Below are 22,922 nucleotides of genomic sequence, written 5' to 3'. Positions count from 1 at the left end.
CCCGCAGCAATCCTCCTGCTGCTGCGGTCTGACAGGCCGGCACCCCCACGCCCGTGACAGCTTTGTTTTGAGGTTGCCTTCAGTCTTTTGCTGTGTTTTTATTTTTTGGCATGTCTAGTAGCTCCGCTGACATGCGTGTGCACATGTGTGTGGAGTCGGGTTCCGCCTCCCTCTGTGGGACCTCGGGGATCGAACTCAAGCACTCAGGCTTGGCAGCCAACACCTCTATGCACCGAGCTATTTCGAGCCCCTCTTTGATCTCATGTCAGGGTCTCGAACTCATTGTTAGCCCAGGCTGTCCGGGAACTTGACATCCTCCTGCCTCAGCCTCTTAAGCCAGCAAGCCCGGCTTGATGGGAAAGATTTTAGGGAAAGGATCTTTTGCCCAATGGCAGCGGAACGGGAGGGCGGAGGCAGGAGGATCAGGTCGTCCTCGGCCACACAGAATTCGAAGCTAGCCTGGGCTACAGCACACCTTGAGTTTGAAGGGAAGGCAGGGAGGCCGGCCGGGCCCACGTGTCCCGCGCCCCACGTGCTCCCGCGGCCCTCTAAAGGCTCCCACGGCACGTGACCCAGCCGCGCCTCCTCACTGGGCCTTCCGCGGCACGCATGCGCAGTTCCCCACACGGCCAGCCCCGCGGCCGCCGCGGCGGAAGGGTGACGTCACCGGCTGGGGGCGCGCGAGCCGCAGTGGGTTTTCGCCCCGCCCGCCAGGCAGCTCGGGCCGCGCGCGCACGCGGAGTCGCCGGAGCCCGGGCCGACCCGGTGCCGGGAGCAGCATGCGGAGCCCGCAGGTACCGGGGTGCACGGGGCGCTCGGGGGTGCACGGGGGACACGGGGGCGGGGCGGGCGGCGCCGGCTTTGTGCTCCCAGGCTTCTCGGCCTTTGTGCTCCGAGGGGGTCCGGGCTGCAGCCCCGTCGGATTCTGCAGAGGGCAGAGGGATTGGGGGACCGGGGAGGATGGGGATGGAGGGAGACGGGGACCGAAGGAGATGGGGACCGAGAGAGATGGGGACCGGGAGGGACGAGAACCCGGAGGGATGGAGGCCGGGAGGGACGGGGACCCGGAGGGATGGGGACGCGCGGGCGACTTGGCGGGTGCCCAGGGTCGCCGACTGCACCAGCCGGGCGGGGACGCGGTGCGCGGTGTCGGCGTCGGGAGCTGCGGACGGGGCCGGGCACCTCGGCACACCTGGGGCTCCAGCCCCACCCTGCCGCGGCCCCGGCACCCGCCCCGACCTCCCCCAGGCCCGGGATCGGGGCTCTGCGTCCTCCCGTCCTCGCGGTGTGGGGCCCCGTGGGGATCCCCGGAGAGCCAGCCTGCGGCCCTGAGCCCCCCCCACGCACCCCGGGAGCCCCCCGGCTGTCTGAGGGAGGTGACGTCACCGGGGGCGGGGCCTGGGGCGCAGGTGGAAAGGGGGTCCTGGAACGAGGACCCCGGGTTGCAGCGCGCGCTGGGTCGGGGCCAAGTTCCCCGGTCTTTGTGGAGCCTCCTCGCCCCCCAAACCCGGGCACCACTACACACTAGGATCCTTTTGATTGCCACACCCCCAAAATCCTGTTCCTTTACCCCGTTTCCCTGCTCTCCAGGTGCCCCCCGAAAACCTGCAGCAGGTGTAAGAGCGCCCACATTCCGGGTCACCCCCCCACCTATCCCTCCATCCAGTCGAACCCCCTAATGGTCACTTCCCTGGGGTGTCTCCTGGCCTGCCTGGGATTCCCTCACCCCCACTTCATCTCTCCGACCCGAGCCAGGAGAGTCCTCCCTCCTCAAAAAGCGTCCTTGATGCTCAGGGGGAGACCTCTGAGGTGTCCCCATCCAGGACGGGCACTTGAGGACCCTACAGAGCAAGGGGTACTCCGAGGGCCTTAGACTGGGGGACACGGCGTCTGCGCCCGTCTTTCTGCACTGGGTCCTGGCTTCTGTGTCTCCCTCCGGGTGCGGAGAACCCGCCGGCTGTCGGCTTTGTCTGGGCTAGCCTGGGACCCTCCTCCTCGGGCTCCTCATCCGAGGCCGGGCGTCGGAGCTGCCATTTGCATAGCTCCCCTCCCCCTGCCCCGTCCTTTCTCCGCTCTTTGTGTCCCGCCCCCTGTCAATCTCCAGCTGCCTTCTGTCCCCGCTCCTGCCTTCTGCCAGCTGATTTCTTGGCGGTGGCAGGCGGGCAGCTGGGGCTGGGGGCGGCTTCGCGCCCGGCCAACCGCAGAGTCCCCAGTTCGGGACAGTGGGGGGACACTCGGGTCCCAGACGATGTCCGCGCCGGGCTGGCTCTCCGCCTCCCTGCCCATCACCGCCGTCTCCTCCAGAGACCCACAAAGTCCCGTCCTGTCCCCTCCGGGGCCCCAGGGAGGACGAGGGGGACACACCCTCACCATGACATTGCATTTCTTCTTGGGGACGGCTCCCCCACCCCCAGTCCCCCGGGGGGAGCAGCCACCGCCACCGAGACCGCCCCGAGCCGCCTCCTAATTGGGCTCAGGGCGGACAAACCGCGGCGGGAGCCCGGGCCGCCCGCCCGCGAGCGCCGCATCCGCCGTCCCGCCGGGAGGTGACATCGGTGTCCCCAGGGCAGGGGGCTGTGGCGGGTGCCGGTCCAGAGGCGCCCGAGGGGGCCAGCGCCGCCGGCCGGGCGTGGCCGGGCAGGGCTGTGTGGTCCGTCCCGGGGGTTGCCGTCAGGGGTCCCCGTGGTTAGGGGGGGTCTTTGTGGATGGCAGGCGCAGAAGGGGACCCCGCACCCCACGGCCGCCCTCGGTCCCCGGTTGGCACCAGCGCGTGCACCGTGACCTGTGACTCGCGCGCACTTGACCCGACTCGGGGCCTCTGGGGCTCTTGTCTCCACCACCCTAGGGAGTCGGGGTGTCCCTCGTCCCTCCCTCGTGGACTCAAAGGCGGCCGAGCCCCTCTTGGTGACTCGGTTTCCCCTGCCGTCCTGACTCTCGTTCTCCACGGTGTCACTCGGTGTCTGCAGACCTGTGGCTTCACTGCCGTCTCACCCGCCGGGTGGCCCCGCCGGGTGGCCCCGCCGTGGTGGCCAGGAGGATGCGCTGTGAAGGCGCGCGGTGGCTCCGGTGGCCGCGGCCCCGCAGCGCCCCTTGGCCCCGCTCTCACCTGTTCCCCGTGATTGTCTCAGCCGCCGCGTGGGGGGGAAGGAGGGGGCGTCGAGAGAGTTCGGGGTGCGGGCGAGCCCGAGGAGACGCCTAAGAATAAAGACGGATATTTATAAACCCGCCGGCTTGGGGCACAGGGAGCGGCGTCTGCCGCCCTGGACTTGGGGTCTGGTTGGGTCTGTGGACCGTTCAGTGGCCGTGGCTTCCTTTTGGGGGTGTCTCTGGCTCCTGCGGGGAGCCCTCCGCCTAGGGTTCCTCCACACGAGGGAGGATGTGCACCGAAGGCTGGCTGTTTCCCGTGTGCTGTGCGTCCCCGGGCTCGGCTCTGGCCCTCTCTGGTCCAGCGTTCCCGGTGCACTTGACATCCCAGAGCCTGGAAGTCCTGGGTGGAGGAGGCCCCGGCGCCCTCCCTCTATCCTCGGTGGCCCAGCTCGTGCTGGGGGCGCGGGGCGAACGGGACGGGCGGCCACGCGGTGACCGGACCCACCGAGGGGTCCCCAAACAAAGGCGCGGGCTGCGGGAACAGGAGAAATCAGGAGAGGGGGAGGGGCTGCTGGGAGGGAGGGGCTGCTGGGGGGGGACCCCGGGTGGGGGTCGCCCGCTCGGTGTTCTCACCAAGGGACACTTGGACTTTAGGGATTAGGAACTGCGGTGTGCGGGGGCGACCAGAGAGGGTGACTGAGTCCGAGGCCGCACAGCACGCCAGGGAGGTCGGGGCTGCCCCACTTGGTGTCCGGGGACGCGCGCCCCTTTCCTTATCCGAGGAGGGTGCCGGATAACCCGCGCTCTTCTGAAGGACGCAGATCGGGGGTCCGGCGGCCGGGCTGGGCGAGGCCTGGGGCGCGCCCCGAGCCTTGGCCCTGGCCCCCGGCGGATCCGCGCGCGCAGGCCGCGGTGGGGGCCCCGCGTCCTCCACTTCCACCTCTCGCTGCTGTCATTTTGTCCTCGTCCCCTTCCTTCTGCGCTGACTCCCCGCCCCGCCTCTCGCCCTGGCGGAGGAGCTGAGGCCGGGGATTGACGCCATTTCAACCCCTAGCTGAGAGTGGAAACCCGGGTTCGCCCCCACCGTGCCCCTCCTTTTGGCCGGTGACCCCCTTTGCTTTTCGGTGACCTCGCTGCTCCCTGGTGCTCGCGCTGTGCAGCCCGGCTGGGTTCCTAGGCCTCTCTGTGCCTCTGTGTCCGCCGCCGCCCACGGCTGTCCCAGGCACCCAGCGGGGAACCGCGACCCGGTGACCTTGCACGCCCGTGGGCCGGACGTCGCCCCCGTGGGGTCGTCTCCTCGCGTCTACACCCGTGACCAGCAAATCGGATGCGGGGTGGTGCCGCGCCGCCCGGGCCGGGGTCTTCGTCACACAGAGGCCGCCCGGGGACCACGGTTCAAACCCCGCCTCTGCTGCTCTGAGGCTGTGCGGCCTGGGGCAGCGGCTGGACCTCTCTGTGCCGCGCATCGCTGCGGATGTGTACAGTGGCCGCTCAGCAGCGTGGGGGTCGCGGTGAGTCCCTGGCATCCCCCTGCCTCATCCCCAAGCCCTCGAGCCCGATGACTCAGCGTTGCAAACTGGGGCGTTCCCCGCCGCTGGCTGCCTAACCAGGCCACCCCACTTCCGCGGGGAGGCGGGGGGTCCCCAGACGACGCCCAGAGCCGTGGAGGGGCCAGACTTGGGGGTTCCAGGTCATCCTCGCTGTTTGGCAGTGCGGGGCTAGCCTAGGCTAAGGTGAGCGCTCGCTGCCAAGCCCGGGGCCCTGAGTTCGAGTCCCAGGGGTGGTCTGCCCGCGGAGCGCCCTGCGGCCCTCGTCACGCGCGGGGCGCACGAAATGGATAAAATGAACCATTGAACAATTAGAAGAGGAAGCCCTCGGCCGTTCCCGGAATTCTCCGGGGTTGAGCAGGGACGCTGGGTCCCAGGCCACACGGCACCGGAGCAGGGGAAACTGAGGCAGAAACCCAGACAGGGCAGCTGCTCAGAGCCCGGCAGTCACCCCAGGAGGTGGAGGCATCGGATCAGGAGTTCAAGGTCGTCCTGGGCTACATGGGGGTCTGAGGCCAGCCTGGGCTACACCGCGTCACTCAGTTGTCTCACCGAGTCCACCCGTGTTTGCTCCGGTCCCGGGTCTCGGGCCAAAACCACCTGATGGAGCCGCAAGACCTGGGGGCACCCCGCTTCCCTGCACCCCGCTCCCCTGCACCCCACACCCCGCTCCCCTGCACCCCGCTCCCCTGCACCCCGCTCCCCTGCACCCCACACCCCGCTCCCCTGCACCCCACTCGCCCGCACCCCACACCCCGCTCCCCTGCACCCCGCTCCCCTGCACCCCACACCCCGCTCCCCTGCACCCCGCTCCCCTGCACCCCGCTCCCCTGCACCCCACACCCCGCTCCCCTGCACCCCGCTCCCCTGCACCCCACACCCCGCTCCCCTGCACCCCACTCGCCCGCACCCCACTCCCCTGCACCCCGCTCCCCTGCACCCCCACTCCCCTGCACCCCGCTCCCCTGCACCCCGCTCCCCTGCACCCCACTCCCCTGCACCCTGCTCCCCCGCACCCACTCCCCTGCACCCGCACCCACTCCCTCGCGTCCCACGCTCCCCCGCACCCCACTCCCCGGGAGCCACGCACGTGCCTCAGTTTCCCTGGCTGGCAGTGGGCTGCGCCTGCGTCACCGCAGGGACCCTTCACTGGCGCCGGGTGACTGACCAGGCCACAGAGAGGGTCGCTCAGCCCCAGGGCCGGAGGGGGACCCGAACTCCTGTTCCCGCGGCCCTGCGGCCGGCAGCTGGGGTTCCCGCCCCCCCCCCCCAGGGACGCGTGCCAGGGACGCTGTGTGGCCGCAGGCGCGCAGTGCCCTCTCTGAGCCGGTCTGAGGGGTGGCTGGTGACCCCGTGACCCGGGCGCTGTGGAGGCGGAGTCAGGGGGCCGCCTGGGACTCGCTGGACCCACCCCCAGCCAATCAGCGAGCTCCCGCTGCAAGTGGGACGTCCCTGACAGCCAGAGGTCCCAGGTTCAAGTCCCGGGCCCGCCTCTCGGGCCTCAGTTTCCCCTGAGGCCTCAGGCAGCGTGGGGGTCCTGTTTCCCTCCCGTCCTCCCCCTGCCCCCTCCCGTCGTCCCGCGCGGACAGCGCCGCTGGGGCCTGGGGGAGGGACCTCCTTCCCGAACTCAATTAATGAGCCTGTTAAAAACTATTTATTTTCCCTGACATTTGTTTACGGAGGAGAAAGAGATAAATTGGCGGCGGCGCCAGAGGGGCCGGGAGGCTGCGGGTGGCTGGCGCTGGGGTCCCCGCCTCGGTGGCCCCGTGGGGCCTGCGTGGCCTCAGGTCACCCGTGCGTCCCCTGCAGCGTCTGCACCCCCTGGAAATGTGTGGAAAGGGGAAAACGGCTGGAGCGTGGAGGAGGTGGCGATGGCAGGTGCTCACGCAGCTGCTTTTGAGCCACGAGGCTTCGTGGGCCTTGCGGGTGGGAAGGATCACCCCGAAAAGCCGGGGTTCTCTAACTCAAGCGCTCTCTGGGAACGGTTCTCAGGCCCACGAGGGTGATCACGGTGGACTAAACCTAGCAGGTACTGGTGCTGTCCCAGGCTCCCCGCTGGGTGCTTCGAGCACAGTACCCTCCAGAATGCGTCCAGCCGGGCTCAGGCTGACGCGCTCTTGGCAGGAGAGCCCTTGGGGACCCCTCCCTGTTCCCTAGCGCCCCCCACCCTGCCTGTCCGCACCCTCGGGCCTGGCTCTGGGTCTGTCAGTCTCTTGCGGCCTGGGACTTTGAGGGGAAAAGCGGTTTCCAGTGTCCCCAGGCCCTGCGAAGCCCCCCTCCCAGCCCCCCTCAGTCAGCCCCACCTCCTCTGCGCACCCCCCTCCACGGCTCCCACTCTCCCCGGGTCAGAACCCCGGCCCTGCGCCCCCCCAGCCTCCCCCAGCTCGGGCTCCACCGGCCCCGGGGCCTTTGCACGGCCTCTGCCCCAGGACGCGCGTCCCCCCTGCACACAGGACCCCCCTCTCCACAGGACCGGCCCGCCCGCCCGGCAGGGGCAGCGGCCCTGGCTCTGTCCTGGTCCCTCCCGGCCCTGGAAGTCCCCGGCCGCAGCTCCTCCTCCCGCCCCCTCTTCTCACCTCGGCCTCCAGAAATAGCCGCGTCCCGAGTTCCGGCGGCGCTGCCCACGGATGTGACGCGCTGCCCCGCGGCTGCAGAAATAGCTGCTGAGGGGATCCCCACCCCCCGTGTCTGAGGAAGCCGGGCACCCACGGGGCCACGGGGGGCCGGGGCCGGGGCCACCGAAGGGGTCCAGCTGGCAAGCGCAGGAGCGCGAGTGCTGTGTGACCCCCGGCAGCTCGGAGGCCTCTCTGTGCTGGGCAGCGGGGTCGGTGGCTCCCAGGCTGGGGTCGCCTCCTGCCCGCCTGGGGTGGGGCCAAGGCCACCCCGCCCGATGCCCCCTTCCGGCCTCCGTGGGCACGGCACCCACGTGCGCAGACACACAGAAGGATAAAAACGAATCTTGTGTGAGAGCGTCTTCGGGGTGTGAGTTCGGGGCCGTGCAGCCAGCTTGGCACTCACAGGACCCGAACGCCTGGATCCCCAAGTCAAGTGGCCTCTAGGGGTGCAGAAGGCTGGGTTGTCTGAAAGGTCGGGGCTGCGGGGCCGCGGCCCAGAGAGGCCAAGCTGCTGCCCTGAGGTCGCACAGCCAGGGCGCAAAGCCCCGGCTGAACCCAATGCTCCAGGTGGTTCGGGCCGGAGGCGGGAGGTGGGGAGGGCTCTGAGCCGAGGGGCGGACAGATTGTGGTGTGAGGGACGGGGCTCAAGTCAGAGACCGGGCAAAGGCAGCAAAGTGGAAGTACTTAGTCCAGCACTCAGCATGAACTCAGATCAGCACTTGGGGCAGGCAGCCTGGGTAGGAAGCTCTGGGCTGCAGGGTGCTGACCGAAGGCCACTCAGCAGGCAGACACTCCCTCCCTCGGCAGACACCCCCTCCCCCAGCAGACACCCCCTCCCCCGCAGACACCCCCCTCCCCCGCAGACACCCCCCTCCCCCGGCAGACACCCCCCTCCCCCGGCAGACACCCCCCTCCCCCGGCAGACACCCCCCTCCCCCGGCAGACACCCCCCTCCCCCAGGCCTATTCCCACCCCCGGGGCTGCCAACCCCAGCTCGGTAGTTTCCAGACCCACCTCCCCGTCTGCAGCCAGGCCGATGCCAGCTGGCCAGGGCCCCGGGGTGGGCGGCCCCCTGCCTCCGCCCGGGGTTCCTCCTGCCCCCCTCGCCTCCCCCTGTACTCCCTCCGATGAGGGAGGGAGGGGAGGGAAATTACACGCGAACATGTAGAATTAGTTTAGGATCCGGGCCAAGAGCCACTTGCGCTTGGCCGGGCATTGTGGGTAATTCATCGCTCATCGCCGGAGAGGCCGGGGCGGCAGACAGCCGGGGGCTTTTGTTTGAGATTCTGCTGAATATATGATCTCACTCCGGGCCCGGGACCCCTCCCCGTCCTCAGACCCCCGCCCCGGCCTCAGCCCGTCCTCAGCCCCCCAGGGCCCCCCACCCCATCCTCAGACCCCAGACCCCACCCCATCCTCAGACCCCCAGGGCCCCCACCCCGTCCTCAGACCCCCAGGCCCCCACCCCATCCTCAGTCCCCCAGGGCCCCCCACCCCGTCCTCAGACCCCCAGGCCCCCACCCCATCCTCAGTCCCCCAGGGCCCCCCACCCCGTCCTCAGACCCCCAGGCCCCCACCCCATCCTCAGTCCCCCAGGGCCCCCCACCCCGTCCTCAGACCCCAGACCCCACCCCATACTCAGACCCCCAGGGCCCCACCCCGTCCTCAGCCCCCCAGGGCCCCCACCCCCGTCCTCAGCCCCCCAGGCCCCACCCCGTCCTCAGCCCCCAGACCCCACCCCGTCCTCAGCCCCCCAGGTCTCACCCGTCCTCAGCCCCCCAGGGCCCACCCCGTCCTCAGACCCCCAGGGCCCACCCCGTCCTCAGACCCCCAGGGGCCCCCACCCCGTCCTCAGACCCCCAGGGCCCCACCCCCATCCTGAGCCCCCCAGGGCCCCACCCCCATCCTCAGCCCCCCAGGGCCCCACCCCCATCCTCAGCCCCCCAGGGCCCCACGCCCATCCTCAGCCCCCCAGGGCCCCACCCCCATCCTCAGCCCCCCCAGGGCCCCACCCCCATCCTGAGCCCCCCAGGGCCCCACCCCCATCCTGAGCCCCCCAGGGCCCCCACCCCCATCCTGAGCCCCCCAGGGCCCCACCCCCATCCTCAGCCCCCCAGGGCCCCACCCCCATCCTGAGCCCCCCCAGGGGCCCCCACCCCATCCTTAGCCCCCCAGGGCCCCACCCCCATCCTCAGCCCCCCCAGGGCCTCCCACCCCATCCTCAGCCCCCCCAGGGCCCCACCCCATCCTCAGCCCCCCAGGGCCCCCCACCCCATCCTCAGCCCCCCAGGGGCCCCCCTACCCCCATCCTCAGCCCCCCAGGGGCCCCCCCCACCCCCATCCTCAGCCCCCCAGGGCCCCACCCCGTCCTCAGACCCCCAGGGTCCCTCCAGAGAAACTGGGCTCAGCATTCAGTGTCTCCCACCCCAAGGGCCCGTGTGGGATCCTGAGGTCTCAGGTTATCATCACCCTTGGTGTTTCCCCACCTTGGTGGTTTTTGGGTTTTGCCGGTTTTACACAGTTTTTTCGTTTTTCAAGACAGGGTTTCTTTGTGTAGCCCAGGCTGGCCCCAGAGATCCTCCTGCCTCAGCCTCCCACGCTGGGATTCGAGGTGTGGCCACCGTGCCTCGTGTCTTGAGGGGCGGTCTCTGGGGTCACGGCCCACGCCTGGCTTCTTCGGTGGGTGCTGCTTTCCATCTCAGGCCTTGCTCATCCCCCCGTGTGCTGTCTCCTGCCTGTAGCACCCCCTTTCCCTGCAGCGCGGGCTTGGGGTTCGGATCACGTGAGCCCTGAGGCGCTCCTGTAGCCCAGGCTAGCCTCCAACTCCTGGCAATCCTCCTGCCTCAGCCTCCCGAGTGCTGGGCTGACAGGCATCTGCCGCTATGGTGACCGGACCCCTTCTCGCTCTCTTTCCGGCCACTGCAACCAGGATGCACTTGTCCCCATCTGCCTTCCGTGTTCAGCTGTGGCTGCCGGGACAGTGTGCGACCCTGCCCTGTGCCTCGACTGCGTCACCCCCAGTGTGTGTGACACCCTGTGTCCTGGACGGAGTCACCCCGTGTGACACCCCGTGCCCTGGACGGAGTCACCCCGTGTGTGTGACACCCTGTGTCCTGGACGGAGTCACCCCGTGTGCCTGTGTCCTGGACGGAGTCACCCCGTGTGCCTGTGTCCTGGACGGAGTCACCCCGTGTGTGTGACACCCTGTGTCCTGGACGGAGTCACCCCGTGTGTGACACCCTGTGTCCCGGACGGAGTCACCCCGTGTGCCTGTGTCCTGGACGGAGTCACCCCGTGTGCGACACCCTGTGTCCTGGACGGAGTCACCCCGTGTGTGACACCCTGTGTCCCGGACGGAGTCACCCCGTGTGCCTGTGTCCTGGACGGAGTCACCCCGTGTGTGTGACACCCTGTGTCCCGGACGGAGTCACCCCGTGTGTGTGACACCCCGTGTCCCGGACGGAGTCACCCCGTGTGTGTGACACCCCGTGTCCCGGACGGAGGCACCCCGTGTGTGTGACACCCCGTGTCCCGGACGGAGTCACCCCGTGTGTGTGACACCCCGTGTCCCGGACGGAGTCACCCCGTGTGTGTGACACCCCGTGTCCCGGACGGAGTCACCCCGTGTGTGTGACACCCCGTGTCCCGGACGGAGTCACCCAGTGTGTGTGACACCCTGTGTCCTGGACGGAGTCACCCCGTGTGTGACACCCTGTGTCCTGGACGGAGTCACCCCGTGTGCCTGTGTCCTGGACGGAGTCACCCCGTGTGTGACACCCTGTGTCCTGGACGGAGTCACCCCATGTGACACCCTGTGTCCTGGACGGAGTCACCCCGTGTGTGTGACACCCTGTGTCCCGGACGGAGTCACCCCGTGTGTGTGACACCCTGTGTCCCGGACGGAGTCACCCCGTGTGTGTGACACCCTGTGTCCCGGACGGAGTCACCCCGTGTGTGTGACACCCTGTGTCCCGGACGGAGTCACCCCGTGTGTGTGACACCCTGTGTCCCGGACGGAGTCACCCTGTGTGACACCCTGTGTCCTGGACGGAGTCACCCTGTGTGTGTGACACCCTGTGTCCTCGACAGCGCATTCCCCCCCCCAAGTGCCCTGCACTTATTTCTCTCCCTTCCCTTGAAAACAACTCCTGGCCTTTAATCCCAGCACTCAGAGGCAGGAGCATCTCTGTGAGTTGGAGGCCAGCCTGGGCTACATGGTTAGTTCCAGGACTTCCCGGACTACATAGTGAGGCCGAGTACATAGAGAGGAAAGAACCCCTTTAGGCTAACTGCAGCGGAGCAACCGCCCACCCCACCCCTGCAGGCTGACTTCTCCGGCCTCACAGGTTCGCCCCGGCAGATCTGCCACCAACCCCGCTGACGGACTCGCGACTCTTCCTGTGGGGACCCCAGTGTTTTCTTAGGTCATCGCAGAGAGGGTGTCAGTCACTTTGCCAGTAACACTCTGCTCAGAGCCTGGTATACAGTAAGCACTCTATAAATGCTCATCATGATTGTTGTTGACCCCTCGAACACTGCCCCTGGGTTTTGCCCCTCCCCCGTCCTCTTCTGATTGGCTGTTCCAGCCACAGGTCCTTTGTTCTTGCTTGCCTGTCTCAGGACATCACCGTTCCTCCCTCTTCACGGAGGACATTCCCTGGGATATCTGAGTCTTGCCTCGGTTTCCCTAATCTTCATAGATCTTGAAGGCATAAAATTCAATCCCAGCCACCAAATAGCTAAGGCTCCTGCGCATGCACCAGGTGGGGGAAACTGAGGCCAGAGAGTAGCAGAGGCTTGCTCAAGGCTCCAGAGATGCCCCCTCTTCCAGCCGGGCTGTGGTGGGGGGGGACGACGGGGGGGCGGAGGGACAGGGACGGACAGACGGACGGACTGCAGGACTGCAGTCCCCGTCCCCCCAACAGGCGCTGAGGTTGCTGGGCCACAGTGGTGTCACTGGGGACCCCAGCTGCAGCATTCGGGACCTTCCAGCACCGCAAGCCTGGGGGTCTGTCGCCCTGGTGTATGCAGTTGGCGTCTAATGTGAACCTGTTTAAGGCAGAGCCACGTGGCACTGTTCAGAAGAGCCCACGTGTGGCGGGGCTGTCTGGGGGACCCCACCAGTGCCCTGGTGCCGAGTGGGTGTGACGTGCGTGAGGTCGGCGAATGGGGTGCTGTGACCCTGGGGACCTGGATGACACAGCTAGGTTAGAGGTCGGCAGCCGAGGAGGCTGCGAGTCCCCAAGTGGCACAAAGAAGTAAAACCCAGGAACGTGTGGAGGAGGGTGTGGGGGTGAGGAGGGCCCGGGCAGAGGGTGCAGCTGTGCAAAGGTTCTGGGGTAGGAAGGAGCCTGGCATGGTGGAGGAGCAGAGAGGGAGGAGGGAGGAGGGAGGAGCAGGGAGGGAGGAGGGAGGAGCAGAGAGGGAGGAGGGAGGAGGGAGGAGCAGGGAGGGAGGAGGGGGGCAGGGAGGAGCAGAGAGGGAGGAGGGAGGAGCAGAGAGGGAGGAGGGGGCAGGGAGGAGCAGAGAGGGAGGAGGGGGCAGGGAGGAGCAGAGAGGGAGGAGGGGGCAGGGAGGAGCAGAGAGGGAGGAGGGAGGAGCAGAGAGGGAGGAGGGGGGCAGGGAGGAGCAGAGAGGGAGGAGGGAGGAGGGAGGAGCAGAGAGGGAGGAGGGAGGAGCAGAGAGGGAGGAGGGAGGAGCAGGGAGGGAGGAGGGAGGAGCAGAGAGGGAGGAGGGAGGAGCAGAGAGGGAGGAGGGAGGAGCAGAGAGGGAGGAGGGAGGAGCAGAGAGGGAGGAGGGGGCAGGGAGGAGCAGAGAGGGAGGAGGGAGGAGCAGAGAGGGAGGAGGGAGGCAGGGAGGAGCAGAGAAGGAGACAGGGAGGAGCAGAGAGGGAGGAGCGGAGGGAGGAGCAGAGAGGGAGGAGGGAGGCAGGGAGGAGCAGAGAGAGGAGGGAGAGAGGAGCAGAGAGGGAGGAGGGAGGCAGGGAGGAGCAGAGAGGGAGGAGGGGGGCAGGGAGGAGCAGAGAGGGAGGAGGGAGGCAGGGAGGAGCAGAGAGGGAGGAGGGAGACAGGGAGGAGCAGAGAGGGAGGAGGGAGGCAGGGAGGAGCAGAGAGGGAGGAGGGAGGCAGGGAGGAGCAGAGAGGGAGGAGGGAGACAGGGAGGAACAGCGTCACTGTGCCTAACCACACCTGAAAGCCTTTTGGATTTAGCCCAAAGGAAAGGAAACCCATGGTGCCCTCGGGTGGGCGGACCTGGCAGGTGACAATCGCTGGCAAGGAGCAGGGTGTGCCCCGAGGCTGTGCGCATGGGTGGGGCAGGCGCAGGGTCCAGTCGGCACACGCTCCTGCCCCGGGTCACACATTCTGTGCTGGGCGGGGCAGCTGGGAGGACGCCACAGGGATGGGCCGGTTCTTCAGAGGCCGCTGCCCCCGGTGTGGTGTTGGGTGCTGATGGGATCGGGGTCCTGCCCCTCCATGTTGCCTGCGGACCCCACTTAGAAGCAGATTCAGATGCACAAGAACGTCCCAGTGAGTCACCCCGTTATCAGACGTCTTCGGCCCAGACCATGGGACACGGGGACTCCATAGTGAGCCTGGCCATGTGCGTCATGGGGCCCTCGACCATACTCGGGGACACTCTGGCACGTGGTCGGGAAGATAAACCCCGATGTCAAATTGAGGTGTTACCAGGCGTGGTGGTTGAGGTCTGTTGTCCCAGCACTTGGAAAGCTGAGGCAGGAGGATTGCTGCAAGTTCAGGACCAGCCTGGGCTACAGAGTGCGTAGAACAGAACCCAGTGCAGACATAGGCCGGAAGGAAGTAGCTGCCTCAGGGCCTTTGCACTGTCTGTTCCACCCCACTGTAGCGCTGTTCCACCCGTGGGATGGTTTTGTCTGACTCGGTGACTTCACCCAGGTTTAAACTCAAAAGTCACCGGGGGACAGTGTCCGAGGGGACCCAGTGTCGCCCAGCCCTGGAGCCTCCGGGCGCGTTTCCTGTCATGTCGTGCCTGTGGTGGGGCTGCTCCTGGCCCAGCCCCCCCCCCTTGTCCTCAGCAGCCCTGCACGGAGTGGGTACTCGGTTCGTGTTCCCAGGAAGGACTGGATGCCCACGGCCAGGGACACTGTTTCTGCCCTGGCCCTGTGGATTCTGGGTAACTTTTATTTTCCCCTTTCCTGCGGACGTCTGCGGATTTTTTTTCTTGCACGGGACTGTTTCATAATTAGAAGAAAAGTTATTTTGAAAAAACAAAAATTACCCCCCAACATCCCAGCTGCGGGAGCCGCTGACGAGATCCGTGTCCCTGTGTCTGTTCCCCAAGGGTGGCTTCCTCTTGGTGGCGATGGAGGATGTAGTGAGGACAGGTTCCGGAGCCCCTGGGGTCGGTGCTCACCTCCGAGGGGGCTGGGTGCTGGCTGGCGCTGGTCTTCCCTACCCTCGCTTCCCATAATAACCAGTCCCTGGAAAACTCACGGGGGCTTTGGAGTCTACCCGGAATCCACCTGCCCGGCCTCCATCCTGGCCGCCTGACTCTGACCCCTAGTCTTACCCTCCTGCCCACGGCTCTGTGGCGCCCACCGCCCTCAGGGTTAAAGCCCACAGAACCCTGCCCTGTGCCTCCTGCTTCTGCTTCTCTGCCCTTGGCTCCAGCCACAGGACAGGCTCAGTGCTCCCCGGGGCCTTTGCTCCAGTGCATCCTCTCTACTTGGAACATTCTTTTCCTGGCACCCCCTGGCCCGCCTTTCCATATGGATCCCATTCCCACACAGCCCCTCATTTATCCACATCGCTTGTTCCCCACCCCAGCCGGCCGTTTCCGGTCTGCCTCTTGGTCTCTGAGGTGATCGGCTCGCTACAGTAGACTCTGGGAAACTTTGTTTTACCGGAGACACCGATGTGACAAGGACAGGAGTGAGGTGGCTCTCTGCTGAGAGCTTCCTGGGTGGCCCGCCCTGTCCTGATGCTGGCCGGGGTGGGGGTGGGGGTGGCAAATCCCAGCTGCTCCCGTCTGGGGCCCCTCTGATATAGAGACGGGTCCTGTGACCAGCTGATGATGTATAGGGCCGTGAGCACTGTGACAGCGTGCTTGGGGTTCCACAGACCGGGTTGCCCAGTAGAGAAGGACACCTGGCCCAGATTTCGCTGACTCCCATGGTGGTGGCTGTGTCCCAGCCCAGTGCGGTTACCATGGTGAAAAGGGGCGGGGTGTCAGTTCCATACCCTTGGCAAAAAAAAAAAAAAAAGACCCAGGCTGGCTGGGAGTGAGCCGCTAGTCCTTGGCTACTGTCCCCTGTGTGCTGGGTGGCCCAGGGGCTCCTCCCTATCCGCACCACTCAGCCCAAGGGGCTTGGGCTGGTAGACATCCTAGCGCGTGCTGTGGGTTGCCTGGGCCTCTGCATGCCTGGGCCCGGCCAGGCAGGCATTTTGTTGATTTTGGAGACAGGCTGGCTTCACACTTGCTATGTGGCCGATGGGGCAGGCGTCTGGCCCGGGGTTGTCGTCTACAGGTCACTGTGTCCTATACCAACTGGGTGGCAGGGGACTCCAGCCTTGCCGTGTCCCAGATGTATCAGAGGGCCCTTAAGCTCGTGGTGAGCCGTCCGGTTGTGTGTGGGTCGTCCTGCTCTTTGGGACCCGGGGGAGGGGTGAGAGCACCGAGTCCCCTGCGCGGCCCCCAAGCCTCCGCCAGATCTGAAGCCAGATAGGCTGCGCGCAGAGGGTGTGGGAAGCAGCATCTGTTTCCAATCTGGCCCGCGGTTGGGCGGGAGCCGTGGCCACCAGGTCCCCACGTTACGGCCCCTAAGATCCCAGGGGAAGCCAGGGTGCGGGGACCAGAGGTCTGGGCTGGCTTGGGGCTCCTGGACCACCTCTGGCCCGGGCTGCATCTGTTGCTATGCCGACGGTGCGGCTGTGAAGCGGGTCTGGGGTGTCAGTGGAGGCCATCCCCCTGCTGAGACTCACGGGTCATTCTGCCTCACTTCTGGCCGGGTCCCGCCCCCTGTCCCCCACCCCACCCCCAGGCCCTCAGGAGCCCGGGCGTGTGCTATAGCGGAGCCAGGCCTCCGGGAGCCACGCCTCCAACCCGGCTTTGTGGCAGAAAGCCACGCCTACCGAAAGCCCCGCCCCATAGGGCCCTACAGTCCACGCCCCCAACCAGCCAGTCTCTCCCAACGCCATCGGAATCTCCGCCCCTGGGAGGCCTTGGGGTCTCCTAAGCCCCGCCCCCAGACGCTCACCAGAAAGCCCCGCCCCAGCCCTTCCCTCCTGCCTTTGCTCTCAGCCTGCCACAGCGAAGCTCCGCCCCCGATTAGCCTTCCTCGGGAGCCTCGCCCTCGGCCTTCCTCCAAGAAGCCCCGCCCCCGGCCAGCCTCCTCAGAGGCCCCGCCCCAGAGCTCCCCCTTCCTCCTGAATCTGCCCTCCGTCTGCCACTGTGAGGCCCCGCCCCCTAGCCCTGTCTCCTCGGAAGCCCCGCCTCCTGCCCCCTCTCCTCGGAATCTCCGGGCCGCGCCCCCGCAGGCCAGGCTCCGCCCCCGGTCCGACCACTGCTCCGCTGCCTGCGCCAAGTCTCCGCGCTGCGCTGTGCCAGCGCTGACGGACGCGCGGACGGACGCGCGGACGGACGGACGGTGCAGCGAGCGGCGCAGCCAGGACCTCGCAGCCGCGGTGAGTCGCTCGGGCAGGTCGTGTCCCCCGCCCGGCCTTTGTCACCGTCCTGGACTCCCCCACAGAGCCTGGGGACCCCCGCGTCCCTGCGCGCCCGACTTCGGGAACGCTCGGCCGCGATCGGGGACGCTCGGCCGCGATCGGAGCCGCTCGGGTCCCCTCGGCCACGCGCGCGCACCCGGCCCGCACCCCTCTCTTGGCTGAGCTCGGGACCGTTATGCTCCGCGGTCCCCTCCCCCACCTGGGGGCGGAGCCCGGGGACCGTGGAGGGATCAGGAGGGGGAGGGGCGCACGGAGCACAGAAACTTTCCCGCTCGCCGCCGCGCCCCAGGGCTGCCTGCACCCTTGTGCACCTTGAGGGTCCTGAGACTCCAAGGGGCCCCGGCCACGCCCACCGTGCACCCCACGACTTCACTCCTGGGTCCCTCCTGCCCCCAGGTCTTCAGCAGGCTGGCATCTCTGTCTCCTGCCCGCAGAGCTCCGCTCTGCACCCTCAGTTTCCCCTTCTAGAGCAAAGGGGTGCCTTGGATAAAGCGTCCAGCGAGGTTCGGGTATGCAGTAGGCGTCGATGTGTGTGCTGCGACTTTGGTTTTAGTCCTTGCCGGGGAGGAGTGGGGGCGGGGCTGGGAAAGCGTATTTGGGACAGTGTTTTTGAGATTCCACCTGGGGTGTCTAGGTTGACGACCCGGAGGGCTGCGGGCTGGGCTTTGATGCGGACTGGGGAAGGACGTGCAGTTTGCAAGGGAGACAGCAGGACGGACTGTGGTCGTGGTGGACGTAGATGGGAGCCACGGAGGATTCTGGAGAGGAACTGAGACCCAGCCCTGACGGGGGGCGGGGGGGGGGGGCGGGGGTTGTCTTGAGGCTTGAAGGATGTGTTGTTGGGGCCGTATCTGAGAAGGGGGCATCTGGTAGAGGCTCTGAATCGTGGGTAGTATGGAGAAACTGCGGGATGGGTGAAGGCCCCTGAGGGCCAAGCCCGCAGCCGGGAGGACCTTTCTCAGCAGCCAGGGACGGACGGCTCCTCCAGCCCGGCCCTTTGGGGACAGCAACCCCCTCCTCAGCCTCAGTTTCCTTGACCGGTAGGTGTGATGGGTTGTTCTCTGGGGTGGGGCTTGGAGCTCAGGCGGCTCCCACCCATTCCTGGCCTTCATGTCCACTCCTCAATGGATCCCTGGTAATTAGAGCGGCTTCTGGGCAGGGGAGGGGGGGACAGGCCTGAAGGACTAGTTGACTAGCGGGTTCCACTGCACATCCCTCTTGGCTGACCCCCCAATGATGGGGGGACACACCCCCACACCCTGGTATCCCTGAATTCCCTTCCAGGGCCACCCAGGGAAGGGGCTTGAGAGTCATGGGACTGTCGGGGGCTCCAGCTTCCTGTTCCCCAGGGCTGGGAGAGGCATGTCTAGGCTCCAGGAGACGCCCCTTGTGCGGGTGACCCAGAGCCTGTGTGTTACCCAGCCTGGGTTATAATCACCCTTTTATGCTCCCGGGCCGCGTGGGCACACAAAGTCGGCTCCAGGCCCGCGTGACCTGCAGCCTGGTGCCTGCTCTTTCCCTGAGGTGCGGTATGGGAGCCCCAGAGCTGGCTGGCTGGCAAGACTCAGTCCAGACTCCTCCCAAGCTCACACCCCAGCTGAGGCAGCCTGGGAGAGCTCTAATGCCTCCCTGAGCCTCAGTTTCCCCTTCTGTAAAGCAGGTGGGACTGCCTCTAGCCAGCTTTTGAGAGCAGTGAAGTCCTTGACTAATGGCTAAATGGGTGGCCAGGACCTCAGTTTCCCCAGCTGATAATGATGGATCTACATCCAGCTGTGCACAAAGGCCCTGGGACATGGTGGACCAACTTGGGGTGACACAGTGTCCTCCCCCCCGAAAGCCTTCAAAGAGGAATGAGGTGTGACACCCTAGAACTTTCAATATGCGTGGGGATGGTGTGGGGACTTCGCTCAGTTGCTCTTCTCTGCCTCCACCCCACATCCCATCAGGTCTCAGGGTGGATGTAGGGGCGCCCTCCCGTCCCCTCCAGCCTGTGTCCCCATGTGGCACAAAGCTGGGACCCCGAGAGGCCAGAGTAGTGCCGCCTTGGGGAACATCCCCTATACATGCCCCATCTGGGGTGTTAACCTTGGGACCTCCCGGGATTTGAGCTTGGCTGCTTCCTCAGTTTCTCCAGAGGTTCTCCCAGGGCTTGTCCGGGTGGCCTGGGCCTGACTGCCCTTGTCCTCGCTGTAGCCAAGCACAGGCGCCTTGGGTTGGGCTGGCATGGGCAGCCGGTCGCTGGCTGGCATGGCTCTCCTTCCTGAGTGTCTGGGGCTTTGTCTGTCCACCTGGTTGCCAGTAGATTGAGTCCGTGGGTGTTGTGTGCAGTCTGACCGTGTGGACCTGGGGCTGGACTGCTGCCCCCATGGGGCAGGGGCATAGCTCTGAGGGCTGTGTTTGGTGAGAAGGGCCTGGTGGAGGACACCCAGCAAGCCTCACCCCAGCACCCTTGAAGGGGGTACTGACCCTGACCATGCGTCTCATAGCTGTGGTCCTGGGCCCTGCTCCCAGGGACCTCTGCATATTCGCCTTGTGGTCTGACTGTGCAGAATCGGACTGGATATGGAAGCGAGGGCATCCTCATCTTGGCAGCCTGACTAAGTGAATGTCAGGGTCTGATGTCTCTGTGTGTCCACAGCCTGACTATGCCCAGGTCCGCCCGTCATCTGACTGTGTGCCTAAGTGTGTCTGCTGTCCGACTGGCCGTGTGTATGTCTGTGTGACTGTGGTCTGACTGTGTGTGTAGCTAGCTCCCTCTTGCCCTCTCCCATCCATCCTGGCTTGCACTAGGCCGTGAACTGGCCACTGCAGGCCCTGCCCTCTCCTGGAGATGGGTGAGGCAACCACAGCTGGGTATTTTGGGAGACACAATCACAGGGCCACCCCGTCATTATGTGCCTCTCTCCTCCCAAGGCCACAGCCTGGACCTTCCTGGGGTGTGGTGGTCACACTATCTGGCCTCTCCTTGGCCTTTCTGCCCCACTGCCTTAGCTTGAGGCCAAGTGTGAACTTCAGGACATGGGAGAGCAGCTGGTCTTGGGTTCGAGGTGTGCCGGAGGGATGCTGTACCCGAGAACTTAGGTCTTTATAGGTGGGTGAGCTGGAGACTGGCCGCCGTGTGGGATGCTGGGTAAATCTGTCATTTCCGGACTGGACAGTGGACTGGCTTGATGAAATGGGACTCCCCCGGTGGGGGAGAGGCAGCATCAGCTGCCCTGGGGGCCCTAGGAGCAGAGGCTGGGCAGGGCAGGGGCGTGTAGAGATGGGGGGGGTTGGAGACAGCCCACACTAGAAGCCAGAAGGTCAAGGTCCAAGCTTGGCAGGTCCATTGGTGGGTGGGGCTCAGTGTGTGGGTGGAAGTGCCCACAGGGCCCTGGCTTCCACCCCAGCACCAGGGAACTGGGAAGCTGGAGGTGGAAGGGTCAGGAGTTCAAGGTCATTGGCTGCCCAGCAAGTTGGAGGCCAGCCTGGGCTACAGGAGATGCTCTCTAGAATTGTGTGCCCACCCAGGACAGGGCAGTGATCCCATCCAGACCCCACGCGTGGGTCCCTGGGTGTGGCTCCCTCTCCCAGAGCCACCTGCCGGGCATCCCTGGGTTCCTGCTCCACACTCACTGCCGCTCTGCTGTCTCCACAGACGCTGCCCCTCTGGACACCTCCGCTTGAGGCCTCTCCGTGAGGGACGGGGGGTGGGGCGCCGTCCCCCACCAGGGCGGAGGCCGCAGGCCACTGCCAAGCATGGCGCCCACCTGGAGTCCCAGTGTGGCGTCCGTGGTGGGTCCCGTGGGGCTCTTCCTCATACTGCTGGCCAGAGGATGCGCCGCGGAAGGTAAGAGGCTGGAGTGGGTGGACCTGGCTCTGTCTGTTCCAGGCTGTGTGTCTGTTCCAGGCTGTGTGTCTGTTCCAGGCTGTGTGTCTGTTCCAGGCTGTGTGTCTGTTCCAGGCTGTGTGTCTGTTCCAGGCTGTGTGTCTGTTCCAGGCTGTGTGTGTGTGCCTGCAGCCCCCAGCCCAGGACTTCCCGACGAAGCCCAAACAGAGCCTCCGTGCTGGAGGAAGGGGCCTGGTGCCTGGATGTGTGAAGGGCCTTCTACAGCAGAGGTGGTAGTGACCCCCAGTGGGTGGCTCCGTGTCAGGTCAGGGAGAGAGGGCACGGGCGCCAGGGTTTTGGAGGCATGTAAGAGTCTGATGACACTCTTGGTGGAGTTGACTGACCATGGAAAAGTCTGGAAATAAAAAATGTTGATGGTCTGGAGTGGTGGCACACGCCTTTAATCCCAGAATTTAGGAGGGAGGGAGAGGCAGGTGGATCTCTGAGTTTGAGGTCAGTCAGCCCTGGCTGATTAGTGAGACCTTGTCTTTTAAAACAAAAACAAAACAAAACAAAACCAAAACCAAAAGGGTCTGGAGAGATAGCTCAGCGGTTAGAGCACCAGCTGCTCTTCCAGAGGACCCCAGTTCAGTTCTCTGGCAGCTCACAACCATCTGTGACTCCCATTCCAGGGGATCTGATGCACCCTTCTGGTTTCCAAGGGCGCTGCGTGTGCACACACAAATAAGTCTTTGAGAGTACTGGTGTACGTTAGACACAGTCGGGATCTCATTTTAGTTATTGTGGAGACGGATGCAGGGCCTCAGTGTGAACTCGACACCAGGATCCATCATCATGTAGGAGACCCCTACCCAGGTGACCTTGGAGGGTAAGGGCAGGCCAGACCACTCTCCTCGGAGGAAGGGGCAGAGCGGTGAGGCAGCTGTAGAGGACGGGGCACTGGGGACCCAGACAGCTGGTCCGGAGGTGTGAGGAAGGCGGCGGTCCTGGACAGGAGGACCAGCCTGGGCGTGGGTGATGTTCTGTGGCCGGTGTGTGAAAGTGCAAGCCAGGTCTGGTCTCCGAGGCTGCGCTGTTCGAGCCCGGAACATGGGTCTGTCCAGCTGGAGGCCCTTCACCTTGAGCCTGGATGGTCACAGGCACCGGGGCCGGCGCTGAAGTATTCAGTGGGTTCAGATGGTCATTTCTGATAGAGACATGGCTCTGGGTCCAGGGGACTGTCCCAGGCTGGCGGGTGGGGGTGGGGGTGGATCTAGGGCAGATGTCCTGTCCCAAGCCCCGATTCTCACATAGGCAGAAATAGAAAAGCTGAGTCTCTATAATGTCCGACCTCCTGTGTGGACCTCAGTCCCTTCTGGTGATGGGGCTGGGGGACCATGGCCCCCTTTATATAGGAGTTGCTGTCTCAGAAGTGGAGTCCTGTGGGGCTGGGTTAGACCCTTGCTCTGCCCAGCGTGAGCTGGGGGCCGGGAAGGTTGGTGCCCCTCTGGGCCTCTGCACAAATGAGGGTGAGGATCGCCGTGAGCCCATCCAGGCCCCGTGCCGAGGGGACGCAGTCCCTCAGAGCTGTGGGTCTGCCCTCACAGGCCCAAGGGGGTTTTCCTTTTTGGAAAACACAAGCAGAGATGGCATGAACCCACAAGATCCTGTCTACCGCAGCGGGTGGAGCAGACTCTGCAGGGTTGGCTCAGCGCCCAGAGCCAGACGGACTGACGGACGTCCACTGGGCACCAGGGGTCAGAAGGCAGAGGATCAGGGACGCATGTTCTTAGAGGTCACCTTAGGGGTCACAGAAAGAAAGAGAGGCGCTGTGGGGACCTGGGCTCACCAAAAGGGGTCGGTAGGAGGGAACAGTTCCACAGGGCTGGCTGGACTGGAGGACGTGCGGGATGTGTCCACCTCTGAGCAGGGCGGTCCAGCCCAGCTGGGGTGACTCTCCCCATGCCTTGGATAAAGACATGTGACCCCAGGTCGTTCCTGTGGGCATCGGAGGACAGGCCCCATCTCAGGGCTTGGACCAGACCTGACGGGGGCCAAGGGGAAGCAGAGACCTGGGCTGTCAGTTCTGAGTTCTCTGGAGATCCTTGTGGAAACCCATTAGTACCCCTAAATCTGTAGCAGGGGGTCACACGCAGCAGCC

General features: G+C 65.9%; 1 protein-coding gene across 14 annotated transcripts in view; it reads left to right on the top strand.

Moving 5' to 3' along the window:
- Positions 1 to 661: 661 nt before the first annotated feature.
- Ptprs (protein tyrosine phosphatase receptor type S) overlaps positions 662 to 22,922 on the top strand; it is a 64,324-nt gene continuing 42,063 nt past the window's right edge. For 12 of the 14 annotated variants that reach the window (XM_076559209.1, XM_016000833.3, XM_076559208.1 and 9 more), the window contains exons 1-2: positions 662 to 794; positions 20,591 to 20,782. In XM_076559209.1, coding sequence (XP_076415324.1) covers positions 20,692 to 20,782 — 91 coding nt within the window. In that variant the 5' untranslated portion in view covers positions 662 to 794; positions 20,591 to 20,691. Of the gene's footprint in view, positions 795 to 16,769; positions 16,912 to 17,232; positions 17,463 to 20,590; positions 20,783 to 22,922 lie in introns of those variants that run through there. The other 2 variants (XM_076559198.1, XM_076559199.1) reach the window with 2 other exon arrangements.

The sequence above is a fragment of the Peromyscus maniculatus genome, chromosome 22, assembly GCF_049852395.1.
Source record: "Peromyscus maniculatus bairdii isolate BWxNUB_F1_BW_parent chromosome 22, HU_Pman_BW_mat_3.1, whole genome shotgun sequence".
Lineage (NCBI taxonomy): Eukaryota > Metazoa > Chordata > Mammalia > Rodentia > Cricetidae > Peromyscus > Peromyscus maniculatus.
Note: the sequence above shows the minus strand (reverse complement) of the source record. Positions and strands in the feature narration are given on the sequence as shown.